This window comes from Nannobrachium achirus (assembly GCF_963921795.1).
Source record: "Nannobrachium achirus genome assembly, chromosome: 3".
NCBI lineage: Eukaryota > Metazoa > Chordata > Actinopteri > Myctophiformes > Myctophidae > Nannobrachium > Nannobrachium achirus.
In genome coordinates this window covers 44,067,108-44,081,080 of record NC_137812.1, presented here as the reverse complement: position 1 = coordinate 44,081,080, position 13,973 = coordinate 44,067,108, and the positions used below count along the sequence as shown (strand labels likewise).

The 13,973-nt window shown below is 42.4% G+C and overlaps 1 protein-coding gene across 1 annotated transcript; it reads left to right on the top strand.

Moving 5' to 3' along the window:
- Positions 1 to 4,242: 4,242 nt before the first annotated feature.
- wfs1a (Wolfram syndrome 1a (wolframin)) lies at positions 4,243 to 13,973 on the top strand (the record flags this gene model as incomplete). Its single annotated transcript, XM_080722623.1, has 9 exons — positions 4,243 to 4,594; positions 6,597 to 6,676; positions 7,757 to 7,901; positions 8,064 to 8,237; positions 9,890 to 9,996; positions 10,656 to 10,901; positions 11,611 to 11,889; positions 12,455 to 12,630; positions 12,794 to 13,973. 9 exons carry the CDS (start codon positions 4,243 to 4,245, stop codon positions 13,971 to 13,973), a joined length of 2,739 nt encoding a protein of 912 aa, XP_080578749.1.

The following is a 13,973-nucleotide window of genomic DNA, read 5'->3' as shown; positions in this document are numbered from 1 at the left end:
TTTTATTTGAAAATCAACTAAAAACCTGAATAAATCATAATGGTATTGCATTAAACAGTCTGCAGCTGATGGGTATAAGGATCTTTTAAATGATTGTGTCCACGTTTATGCTTTAATTATACTTTGTATTTTTTGTTACATCAACAGGGATGGACCTTGTAGCCAATATAGCCGATATTATAGCAATGTCTGTAAATATGCGATTAATTGCGATTAAAATAATTAATCGCGATTAACATAACGGTGAGTTAATTGCGATTAATTTAGTTAACTCGGACAGCACTAATTTTAACATTTCTTTTTTTTCCCCTTTCTTTTTTTAATAGAGACTATATTAAATACTCCAGTCCACACACATTTGCGCTGTCTTCGACACCTGCCAGGGAGCTCCCCACTAGGAGGCACCCCCCGCTGACAGGCTATATACTCGTAGGCCTATAGGCCTATGAGTTTTTGAGCGGTGGTTACACCGTCTCCTATACGTGGCCGTGTGTGTATGCGTCCGTCCGTCCGTCCGTGTGTGTGTGCGTGTCTGTATGTAGCCTGCAGTACCTTTTAGCCTGCAGTACCTTTTATGACCACACATGTTAAGGGAGGGGCGCTGTTGTTCAGGCCAGGCCAGAGAGACACACACACACACACACACACACACACACACACACACACACACACACACACACACACACACACACACACACACACACACACACACACACAGGGGGGAAGGGGGGGGGGGGGGGTTGGTGGGTCACTCACTCAATTCAATTTCATTTTTTTCTCTGTCCACACACACACACACACACACACACACACACACCCCACACACACAGGCACCCCCCCCCCCCCCCCCCCACGACCACCGCTCAGTTCACACGGGTGTGATTTTTTGTTGTTATTGTTGTTATTACATATTGTATATTATTGTTTGTCTTTTAAATGTCTCGATACACACAGGACCTTAATGGAAACAAGCCCCATGAGCTTAATATCTGGGTTATCCTTTTAGCATTCTTTTGAATAAATCAGTGCCACTGTGCACGTGCATGCCTTGTTTTTGAAAACTGTTAATAAAGTATTCAATCAATCAATCAATCAATCAATCAATCAATCAATCAATCAATCAACCAATCAATCAATCAATCAATCAATCAAATACATACATACATACATACATAGGCCTACATACATACATACATACATACATACATACATAGGGCCTACATACATACATACATACATACATACATACATACATACATACAACATAGTATACATACATACATACATACATACATACATACATACATACATACATACATACATACATACAGGTTGACTGTTGACAGGTTGACACAGACCTAAGAAAAAGTCTCCAGCTTGTCCCACCCACAACCAATCAGCTAAGACAGACAGGTGATGGTGATTTATACCACCAATGAGAGGATGGTCTATTTTAAGAGGGCGGGCTGTATCAGCTGTCCTGTTGCTCATGCAGTCGCCAAAGCTGAAGCTATCATTATCTCTGGTTACTTACAGGACGCTCCGCATGCAGAGGGTAGGCTAATGGACACTACTCACACAAGCAAAGAATTCACTCCAAACTCTTGAATTCAAAAGGGATATTTGTTTATGTCTTGAACAAGTCTTCAAAGTTGGACAACAAGCAAGGTAGTATACCTCCATTTTTTATTGAATTATGAGTGTTGAGGGCCTATAGTATATGCCTGTATGGGACAGTGTGTGGAGTTATAAATTGGCATGATGCATGTTTTGCAAGACCGTGTGTGTGTGTGTGTGTGTGTGTGTGTGTGTGTGTGTGTGTGTGTGTGTGTGTGTGTGTGTGTGTGTGTGTGTGTGTGTGTGTGTGTGTGTGAGTGTGTGTGCGTGTGTGCGTGTGTGTGTGAGAGAGAGAGAGAGAGAGAGAGAGAGAGAGAGAGAGATGACAGAGCATGGCACGCACACACGTCGGCTACAGCCAACATTATAAACGTGAAAACATGTGTCTTTGTTATTTGTGGAATAAGTCAGACTACTCTCGACATATGTTATTGTATAAAAGTAGGCACATAATACCACAATGTAGAAATACTCGGTATGCTCTGCATGTAACATTTTACTTGGGTAAAATTACTAAAGTATAGTTGGTATCAATTATATTTACCATTTAGGTTTAGGCTACCAAAAGTTATTAGCCTATAAACAATGGCCCCGGCCATTTCACCATAATTGAATGCCATTTCAAGATGCATAAGTACCAGACTGCCACTATCCTAGATTTCTAGTGCACGGATCAATTTTTAGTGCACGGATCGTGCACGCCCATGCACCATATATGCATCATATGTGTAGTACTTTTTAACAGCTTTCAAACAAAAAAATCCGCTTGGAAATCCGTTCAGGCATTCATGAGTTACAAGCCTTCAAAGTCAGACAAAACAGCCATTTTTGACATTTTGAAAGATGTGTTTGTTTGTTATGGGGCTACACATGCAATTTCACAATTGCGATCATGCCTAATACATTTGAGGCATTTTTAGAATTTTTTTTATAAAAAGAAATTTTGAAAAAAAAAAAAAAAAAATCAACTCGGGAAACTCGGGCTCTGGCAGCCTGGGACTACTGTAATAACTCGGGAAACTCGGGCCTTGGCAGTCAATGAGTTAATATTGGATTATAATTAGTAATGTAGGCTATTACTTCAATGAATTTATGTGCTGCTGCTGCTGCTGCTGCTGCTGCTGCTGCTGCATGCTGCTGCTGCTGCTGCTGCTGCTGCTTACTCAATAATAATAATATAGCATAAATGGTCAGTTCATGATTGTACATAGGCTTTGTTTTGTAATAAGTAACTAACAAAGGTTAGATTACAGTATTTGCCTCTGAGATTTAGTAGGCTACAAGTATAAAATATCGAAAAATTGAAATACTCAAGTAAAGTAAAAGTACCTAAAATGCAGTACTTGAGTGAATGTAGGCTACTTAATTACTTTCCACCACTGGGCATTGTGCCAAATATTATATAACTGTCACTCTCATCTTTCCTTGGACATTTTTAGGGTATAATACAGCTGATTCACATTACCATTTGTATTTAGATTTGTTATGCAATAGCTGACAATAAGGTGATCATAATAAAAGTAATAATAATAACTAGGCCTATTATTATTACCCTAATCATCATCATCATCATCATCATCATCATCATCATCATCATCATCATCATCATTATTATTATTGTTATCTTTTTAAGTTTTCACCTACTTATTTTAGGGGGTAGATGAGGACACATGTTTGTCTCCATGTTAGAACTCCTTTCAAGGAGATGGTGTCATATTTGAGGGTAGGAAGGGGGTAAAATAACCAGAGGAATGAGTCCTCCAATTCCCCAAGCCGTGCACGACTGCACGTGTTACATATGTGTGTGGAGTGGTGTTGTGCAATTCACATGCAGGATTGTAATTTCTGACTTCCATGTACTGTAATAATAGACTTATAATATTTATGCAACATACCATATAGCCAGGGACCCACTCACCCAGGATGACCTGTGATGTCTTGCCGTACTTTTTATTTCAGTTTATCTATTAGTTTGGTCATTAAGGTCCACAGAATGAGAGGTCTGCTCTGCCAGAAACATAGCCAAAAAAAGTTATGGCCGTTTGTATATTCACTGTCCATTTGACTCCACTACACAGGAACAGAAAAATATATTAAAAAAAAGAAAGAAAAACATCTGCTTTAAGTAGCATGTGAAGGGTCAAATAGGGGTTCTTCATGATTCTGAATCCATTGCAAGCATTTGTTTTGCATGAAACATATTCCTTGGTCTAAATTTCGGCCCCAGAAAACGGTGAAAAGTGATGAGTCATCACTTTTTTTTAAACTTTTTGTTGATGCATCATCGCTTTTCACCGTTTTCTGGGGCCGAAATTTAGCCCAAGGAATATGTCAATGAGTTAATGGGACAGTGAATATACAAATGGCCATAACTTCTTTTCACGATGTTTCCGGCAGAGCAGACCTCTCATTCTGTGGACCTTATAATGACCAAACTAATAGATAAAACTGAAATAAAAAGTACGGCAAGACATCACAAGTTCAACCCTATTCCTTGAGCTTTTGGGCTTGTTGGTCCCTGACTAATACATTTCTTTGGTCAGTGGTGTAATTTCCATAGCCCACTATCTCTTTTTTATCCATCTATCTGTCTGTGTCTCTCTCTCTCCAGAACAACAGACAGGGATGGATGATCCATCTCCCCCCGCTGCCAGCCACTCTGAGAGGGCATGTCCTGTGCAGGGTGGTCCATCCCAGAGTCTTCCTCCGCCCATTATCAATGAACCCACCACGGCTCTTCCTCAGCCTACCCAACCCACAACAGCAGCCGCTACACCTGCTAACCCAGCACTGACCCCTCCAACCCCATCCCCTTCTACACCGGCTTCCATCAGCTCTCCCTCTGCCAATGTAGGGCCCTCAAAGCCTCCGAAAGCTCTCTCTAGGCGCCCCACCTTTGCCGCCCTGGCCAAGAAGGTGATTATACAGGAGCGACTCAGGAAAGCTGAAGAGGAGGACACCATAGCTGACGATGAAGGTAGGAAAGCCTTCAGCTGGACTTGGTATTGATTGATACATTTGTGTTGATGTCACAAAATGACGATGTGTGATAGAGTCCAGTGACCCCCACAATATGTTCACAGATTCCATATAGTTTCATTTTTTGACAGCACGATCATCAGTGGATGATGGATTCATGTTAATGTGTGTTTTCAGATATTTAACCACTTTAACCTTCCATACTTATTCGGCTATTTTTGGCAAAGAGCTTTGGTGTAGAGGGGAAAAAGAGCAGACTAAGTACATTGTAAAAGGTTACCTTTCACAATGTACCTTGTGAAAGGTTACCTTTCACAATGTACCTAGTCTGCTCTTTTTCTCCTCTACACCAAAGCTCTTTGCCGAAAATAGCCGATCTACAAGATCACAATGCCTCGCAGCGCGAGGCTTTGTGAGCTTGTAGATCGGCTATTTTTGGCTAAAGTTCTCAGAATATGGGAATAAGGGAAAAAAACAAGTTTCTATCACACAAAGATTTGGAGGACCCCTGTAGTAACTCTGAAGAACCCCTAGGGGTCCCGGACACCCTGTTGAAGACCCCTGGTCTATGACCATGTTAGCCTGAATCTCCAACGTTATTCTACTGTTAGGTTGTTGTAGACAGGTGGGTATAGAGTAGCAAACAAAGTACTCAAGTAAAAGTATTGATATTTTAAAATACTGTAATTATGATTCAAGTAGAAGTAAAATAGTCATCCAAATGATACTTATCAAGACTACAAGTTAGTTTGTTTGATCTGATAAACTATATCACTTTAAATGAAACAATTCCCAAAAATAAATCTAGCCTTACGAAATAACTAATTCAGGCAGACAAAGAGGGCAGCACATAATAACTATTGTTTAGTCTGCCCACTCATTCCTTGATGTGTGTAATCTGTTGTCACCTGCCGGTGAGGAGACACGTTGTGCTGTGACTAAAAGGTTTTTGTCCTGCAGAAGAGACACTGCTATTTGAAATAAGAGAACAACATGCTGTACTGCCTGACTTATTCTATTGTGCACAGACAATAGCTGATCTACAAGCTCACAATGTGTCCCATCGAGACATGTTGTGAGCTTATAGATCTGCTATCTTCAGTGTGCGACACTGGCAAACCTTTGTGCATAAAGGACACAGGGGAGACATTTGTGAAACCAATATGCTGTCTGTGGGTATTAAATGAACCTGTTGGCACAGAGTTGGTGCTCCAGGATCTTGGCTTGAGGTATCTAGACAGATTTAGTTTATAGACAGACAGTTGCACATACGTACACATGTTTAAAATGCATGCACACATGGCCACTCCACCACATGCATGTTCAGTTTCTGCTCATGTTAAAAGATATTAGAGGGTGCCCATAGCTGAGTGGTTAGTGAGCCTGCCATGGGAGCCAGAGCCCCTGGTTGTCCTAAGTACTGTATGATTCCAGGCCAGGCCACCAATGGCGATGTTTGTCCCTGAGCAAGACTCTTCTTAACCCCTAATTGCTCTGCAGCCCTTGATGGCTGCGATCAGCTGGGTTGAGCTGATAACTGAATTCCCCCTCGGGAGGTCCACATTTTAATATATGTCAGCAGTTCTTTCTGTTTGTTTGTTAATGTTTCTATAGTATCTCAGACTTGCAAATTCAGCACCATCTTTTGAACATCTTACAATGTACTTTTATGAGAAAGTCTTATTATTATACATTCATCATTTCATTTCTGTCATTGATTATCTCCACCAGGCCAAAGGCCGGGGCGGGAGATGATATTTTCTGCCCTTTTATGTGTGGCTGTTTGTGTGTCCGTAGCTAATCTCACAAACTATACCAGACCAATCAATGTCAAGTTTCTCATCACATTTTCAGCAGATATATGTGGTGCAAAGGGAAGAAAAGGAGCGTACCAAATATAGATCCCAGTCAATGAAGCACAGTATATAGAGTTTAGGTGGTTAATGTAGATTGATTGATACAGCTCTTTACACTCCTCTCCTCATCCAACTCATCCAAAGATGAAGAACCAGAGGAGGACTTGACCTTGGAGCAGTTGCAGGAGAAAGCCAAAGGTGGTGATGCAAGATCACAGACCCGTGTGAGTGAACACATCCACCCACCCACCCACCCACCCACACACACGCATGCACACACGCACGCGCACACACACACACACACACACACACACACACACACACACACACACACACACACACACACACACACACACACACACACACACACAGATGAACACATTGTGAAATCATAAACATTGCAACATTTAAAACAACATTTTCAGAAACAAACAGAAAAAAAAGATCCACAACCTGCTGCACATTGTGAGCTTGTAGATCATCTTTTTCCACGGGACACCGGCATACGATGAAGTATAAGATTGAAACTCAGGATGTTGCTCTGCGGCTGCACACAAAGAAACTCTGCCTGGTCATACATGTCTGTCTATTTTCAGCCTTGTGGAAGATGATCCCATGTTTTCAATATCACACATTATACCATCACATTTATAGGTCCTGTGCTATGCTTAGTTAGTGTGTTAGTATTCCAGCATGAATCCATATTTGTGGTAAGCATTCACTCAAACAATTCACAGACTCCCCCTTTCTCTGCTTACTTCTTATTACCCTCTACACATATTTAAACACACATTGTGAGGGAAGGGGTCTTGGCTGGGGGAGGGCTGAGGGTTGGAACATGAGACTTAGTATGTCAGAGGCTAAACTTGTAAGTGGTTGGTTAGTTACAAGTCCCATATAATGCCACTGCTTTCTTCTGGAAGCATGTGGCATTGTAGGAAATGTCTTTAATCATTTATAATCAATTGTTGCGATGGGAGCAAAGTTACAGGAACTATTAGAATAGAATAGAAAAAAGTTAAGTATAGCTGCTTTGTTAATCAAAGTTGGTGTAAGTGTGACACACACACACACACACACACACACACACACACACACACACACACACACACACACACACACACACACACACACACACACACACACACACGTCACACACACACACACACACACACACACACACACACACACACACACACACACACACAAGCAAATGTACAAGCACACGCACACTCACGACCCCTGGTTTCCCGCTAAACCTGCCTTTCCCAGCTTTAATAGGCTGTTTCTTGTAATTGTTTCAGCTGGGTCAACACTACCTGATTCTGGCTGAAGAAAAGGACACAGACCTAAATAACACCCTGGCTGTTAGTTGGCTGATTAATGCAGCCAAGCAGGGTCGACGAAGTGCTGCAAGAATATTACAGCGCTGCTGGATCCAGAATAAAGGTATGTGCACACCGTGTGTGTGTGTGTGTATGTGTGTATGTGTGTATGTGTGTGTGTGTGTGTGTGTGTGTGTGTGTGTGTGTGTGTGTGTGTGTGTGTGTGTGTGTGTGTGTGTGTGTGTGTGTTCATTCTTTACACTTTATTTGTGTCCTTCTCTTCCAGGCATCACTCCAGAGAATGAGGCAGAAGTACGTAAGCTGTCAACAGAGAGCAGGTTTGAGCAGACAGTGAGAAAGGCAGCCAGGATGATGTTCCTGAAGCTGAACCCAGACAGGAAGGATAAGATGGCTATGGCCGAGATGCTGGAAAACGTCAGCCAGATCAATAATGTGGAAGGTGAGACTGAGGTAGAAAATGGGATGCATTACTGTATATCGGCACTGTCGGGGCCTCGTATCCAAGTTTAAAATTTGTATGTTTTTTTTTTGTAAAGTAAAAGCTTCATCATAAGACTGTCGCACAAAACTAGTGAAAATAGAAAATCTACAAGCAAGTGATTTTTACTATTTGCTAGTTTTGCTATTTTTAAAATGATAAATACAAAATGAACGGTTTTGGACATACAAGGTTTCCACCCGACAACAACGATACTATATTGCCATCTTTATACAGACTTTCAAAGTGCGGGGCACGAGGCAGTGGCATCAGCGTCGCCTGAAAAGGAGAGGGGAATAGAAGAAATCCTAAAAAAATCTAAAATATATACAGTATTTTTCAATTTATGTACAGGTATTCATTATTGTGCCAGGTTAACCACTTTCAACCTGGGGTCCCAATTTTGGGCATGTCATGATTGTCAAAATCTAAAATTGGGGGGGCAATTTTGTATTTTTCCGTTTTGCATTTGGGGGTCCTTTCCTTGGCATGCCTGGCATGGTTTGGTTAGCTCCTGGCCTAGTCTTGCGTGGCTAGGCTGTTGTCTCCCACAATTTTCAAATGCTTCCGTCATCTGTAGCACGGAAGCTCTGATCATGAGTCAAATATAAAGCAGATGTGAAGTCACCTCAACACTGTTCCGTCTTTACAGTCGCGCACATTTATCCTAATTTAAATAAAAATCATATAGCTTGCTGTATGATGGAATGAATGGAAATAAAATACATTATGTAAAGATATTTTAAAAGATATTTTAAAATATATTTTCGTGAACGGAAATGCCTGCTTCCATTACTTGGATTTCGGGAGATGTAGTTCCAGACTCTATATAGCATTCAGAGATTGTGGAATAGTTGTCTGGCTACACAAGACTACTCCTGGCCTAAGATTAATATTATGATTTTTTTTTTTTTACTTTACAATATATCTACAGTGGCATCACCTCATTCATCCCTTTGTGATTTGTCCCTGGAGGCCTGCATTGACATGCAAGCATGAAGTATGTAAGTAAGTAACTCTGTGTTGCTTCCATTCCTTACCAGCAGGTGGCGGCTCGACAGGGCTCCCTTCTCCAACCTCAAACCAGACCCAAAAGGTTTTAGAAAGCATGGTCATCAACGAGTGTAAGTTTCTGCTTGTTTCTATTCTTAACACTCACCAATGGCAGACAAAATTCTATTACTGTATTACTAAGTACTTTTAGTCCTGAGAGAGAGAGAGAGAGAGAGAGAGAGAGAGAGAGAGAGAGAGAGAGAGAGAGAGAGAGAGAGAGAGAGAGAGTAAACTATGTCTTCTCAGCCAATCAGATGGTGAACCTTGAAGACTTTGTGGAACTCACTCAGAGGTTTGCCCAGGGAATCTCTCCCTCTGCTCCCCAGGACAGCAGCCAGGTCAAAGCCCAGACTAAAACCCCATTCCTGAGCAATGACACGCAAGTAAAATAACCTGAATCTGAATTATACGTACACTTGCCGTTCTTAATTGAATGAATGAATTACAGCATCTCACCTGAGTGTGTGTGTGTGTGTGTGTGTGTGCGTGCGTGCGTGCGTGCGTGCGTGCGTGTGTGTTTGTGTGTGTTCACGCACAGAGATCTGAGGTAGTCCCTGCAGGAAGCAGGAGAGCCAGCTCATGGACTTTAGGACGTGGTGGGATGATGTTGGACACCAAACGTAGTGGAGCAATAAAAACAGCTATGGACATCAAACATCACTTATCGGTATGTTCCATTATCTGTTCACTGTACATTCTCTAAAACATCATACTTTGATGCATCTTCACTTCCTCAACCTATTATCCATCTAATCTATTCGTTATCCAATTAACCACTTAAGCATCATTTATACTTTATCATAATGATGGTGTTTGCTTACCGAAAATAGACAATCGCGGGGCGCCCGCTGGCGTAGCGGTCCAGGTGCATACCACATAGGCTCTGATGCGTGTCACTCACCATCTCTCTCCCCATTTTCCTGTCAGTCCTATCAATAAAGGCATAAAAGCCTAGCCTGACACTCAGCCTGAATTTACATTTTGTTTCGCCCGTACATATTTTTTTAATGGGCGTGGCTAGCGATTCATGGGCTGGGCCAAAAACAAATAGACAATTGACAAGCTTGCAACGCATTGAGGTTTGTCATCATTAAAGTCTGCCACAGCCAGAGAATGGAACGACCTACACGTTTGTTTTTCAATTGTACTTTCATAGCTAAATCTACTTTTAAAGATGTCCTTCAGACATTTAGCCCTGCCTCCTGACACAGAAACGTGTGAGGAGGATTAATTGGAATGGGGAAAAATTGGATGTACAAAATTGTCTGCTCTAAATTAAAAGTACATTTATTACATTTCTGTTCTGTTTCTCTCTCCCCTGTCCAGGTGCTACAGTACCCTGTCCAATCCATGATTGAGATGAAGGATCACGTAGTTGACTGGGCGTCGCGGGCCGGCGTCCAGTGGCTAAGCACCGTCATCCCCACACACCATGTCAATGCTCTCATCTTCTTCTTCATCATCAGCAACCTGACAGTCGACCTGTTTGCCTTTGTCATCCCTCTGCTGGTCTTCTACCTTTCTTTCATCTCCATGATAATCTGCACGCTACGCATCTTCCAAAGCAGCAAGGTCCTTCTTTTTTAATTACTAGTTTCCTCTCTGCTGAGTGTAGCCCAACATTAAGGACCCCTCTCCACAACTTTGCTAAATTAAAAACATGGTCTCCACTGAATTGACTTAAAGCTATTCTACCCCGGATTTGAACCTGTCTTCCTGCGCTAGTGCTGACATTTTAGCCTGCTTGCTCAGGGGATAAACAGAATCTGACCATCAGGTACACACAAGCTAAATGTCTCAATAGAAGAGCAGGGAGACAACGTTATATTGTATTAACATACTCAACCATACAGATTGGACAAATTAAAAATGAATGAATTAAAAAAGGTTTCATAGTGCCGCTTTAAAGTGAGGCTTTTAAAGCTTTAACCATGTCATATACACCATCAAGGACATTTTTGCTGTCAGGCAGAAACCTTAACCGTAGGTATGTCCGAAAGAACCTGTGTTCTTTGGTTCCAATAGTTATTATTTAGTTCACAAGCTGTTGTTAATACCTTTTGTTGGTTAATCTTGATAAACCAATAGATTACCTTAACCACATTCATCATTATAGGACTTTTTAAAAGTTTCAGTAGTGTTACTACTAGTACTAGATCTACTGTACAAGCTCACAATGTATTGTGATGCAACGCGTTGTGAGCTTGGCCTGTTCTCTTCTTTTCAACGCCCCCTTTTTCTATTATCCTCTGCCCTCTTCCCATCTTGTGTGTGTTTCCAGACCTGGGAGAACTTCAGTACCTTGACTGCCCTGCTGACACGTTTCGAACCTGGGCTGGACGTGGAGCAGGCTGAGACCAACTTCGGCTGGAACAATCTAGAACAGTACCTCTATTTCATCCTCTCCGTCTTCTTCGGCATCTTCTCCTTCCCTGTAGCGGACAAGTCCTGGATCCCCTGTTCTGAGCTCTCCACTGTCACCATGTTCTTCACTGCTATCAGCTACATGAGCCTCAGCCCCATGGCTGCTACCTCTGCAAGGAAAGCCATGATCATAGAGGTCAGAGTCAATGCAGTCCCGAACAATCAGTGGTGGAAAAAGTACTCAGATGTTTTACTTTAGTAAAAGTGTCAATACTGCAATATAGAAATACTCTGTTACAAGTAAAAGTCTGTATAAGAAAATGTACTTGAGTAAAAGTACGAAAGTATTGGGATCAAAATATAAAATGTAATTTGGGGGGTGAACTACTCCTTTAAAGTACCAAAAGTAAAAGTACAAAATGTTTGAAAATAGCAGATCCACAAGCTCACAACGCGTCAGCTATTTTCAAATAGCCTAGGTATAAAATAGGGCTAAAGTGGGTTAATTTATGTTTTATAATATTATAATTTATACCTGCAAAGTAACCAGTAACTAAAGTTTTCAAATAAATGTACAGTACTTAAGTAAATCTACTTAGTTACTTTACACCACTGCAAACAACTGGCTTTCAAAACATCAGTTATTTTCAACTGAATATAATGAAAGATATTTGAAGTGAATACTTTGCTATCATGGTTGATTAAACTGAATTAATTTTTTTATGAGAACCTGCACAATATTAATATTTCGCCACTTCCAGGTAGCGGCGTCTGTGTGTTGCCTGACCAGATACCTGCCACAAAACACCATGAAAGCCCTGAAAGTGCTTCGTTTACTGGGGGTCACATTCGCCACAGTGCCACTTGGGGAGTCGGTGGAACTGAAGCTCAGTCTGCCCTGCCTACTTTATATCTATCTCTTCTACCAGTTCTTCAGGTAAGCTGGTGATATCGTGAAACACTATCATACTTTAAATCTTATTTTCTGATTATCTGACTATTATTATTATATTTTTTCTGATGAGGGAACACATTCAGGTTTTAGGACTATATAGCCCTCTTTGATTAATGCTCTCTGTCTATCCGACTCCTACCTTCAGAATGGCGAAGATGCGAGGATTCCATGGCACTTACTGCTTCCTGATTCCCTACCTGGTGTGCTTCATGTGGTGCGAGTTCACCATGGTGCTCCTCCAGAACTCCTCCCCCTTGGGTCTCCTCCGCACCTGTGTGGCCTACTTTCTCTTCCTGTTCGCTCTGCCTGTTCTTGCCTTCGGCGTGGCTGCCCTGTTCCTCATCCAGGTCATCAAGTGGTTCCTGGAGCTGGAGCTGACCAAGGTGATCGTGACTCTGGCCGTGTGCGCAGTCCCTGTCATCCTGCGCCTCTGGACGCGGTTCAGCATGTCCATCTTGGACGTGTTCTACTCACTGAGGCAGAGTGGGCCCGTCAAAGTCATCCTGTTCTGCATCTCCATGGTGATCATGTTCTTTGCGCTGTATGTGTATAACTCGGAGGGGCTGAAGGTTTACAACTCCACCCTGACCTGGAAGCAGTACGGCCAGCATTGTGGCCCGCCGGCCTGGCAGACCAAGGGCATGGCCCAGACGCAACTATTCTGCAGTCACTTGGATGGACACAGAGTCACCTGGACTGGGCAGTTTAAGCATGTCCGCGTGGCTGAAACAGAGAATGGGGCTCAGTCCGTCATCAGCATGCTGCCATTGTTCATGGCCGACTGGCTGCGCTGCCTGTATGGGGAGAAGTATCCAAAATGTGAGCCAAGGAATGCCCCAGTCGCAAACCTGACTTCCAATGTTACTGCCAGCTCAATGCCAGATCCTGTTCCTTTGCCCGTTCTTCTACAGATGCAGGAGGAGGAAGAGCTGTGCATACTCAAAGCTCTGGCCAAGCATACTTGCCACGTCAAGCGCTTCGACAGCTACCGTTTTGAGGTGACTGTCGGAATGATCCCGGATGTGGGGATGGCAGATCCGGGCTGTGATATAATGCTAATGGCCAGCCATGAGTTCATGCACGTCCTGTTTAACTTGGTCCCTGGTAATATGGTGGAGTTCAGCACCAAGCTGGGGGGGCGTCTGGGGGCGAGGGCTCCAGCCTTTGAACTGAAGGCTATACACTGCCTGGACTGTGTATCTACACTTACTGGGGGCAGACAGGTCAAGATTGAAAGAGACTGGAGACGCACCACGCAGCGGGCCTTTAAGTTTGCATTTGATTTCTTTTTCTCTCCCTTCCTCTCAGCAAGAATTGATCAATAA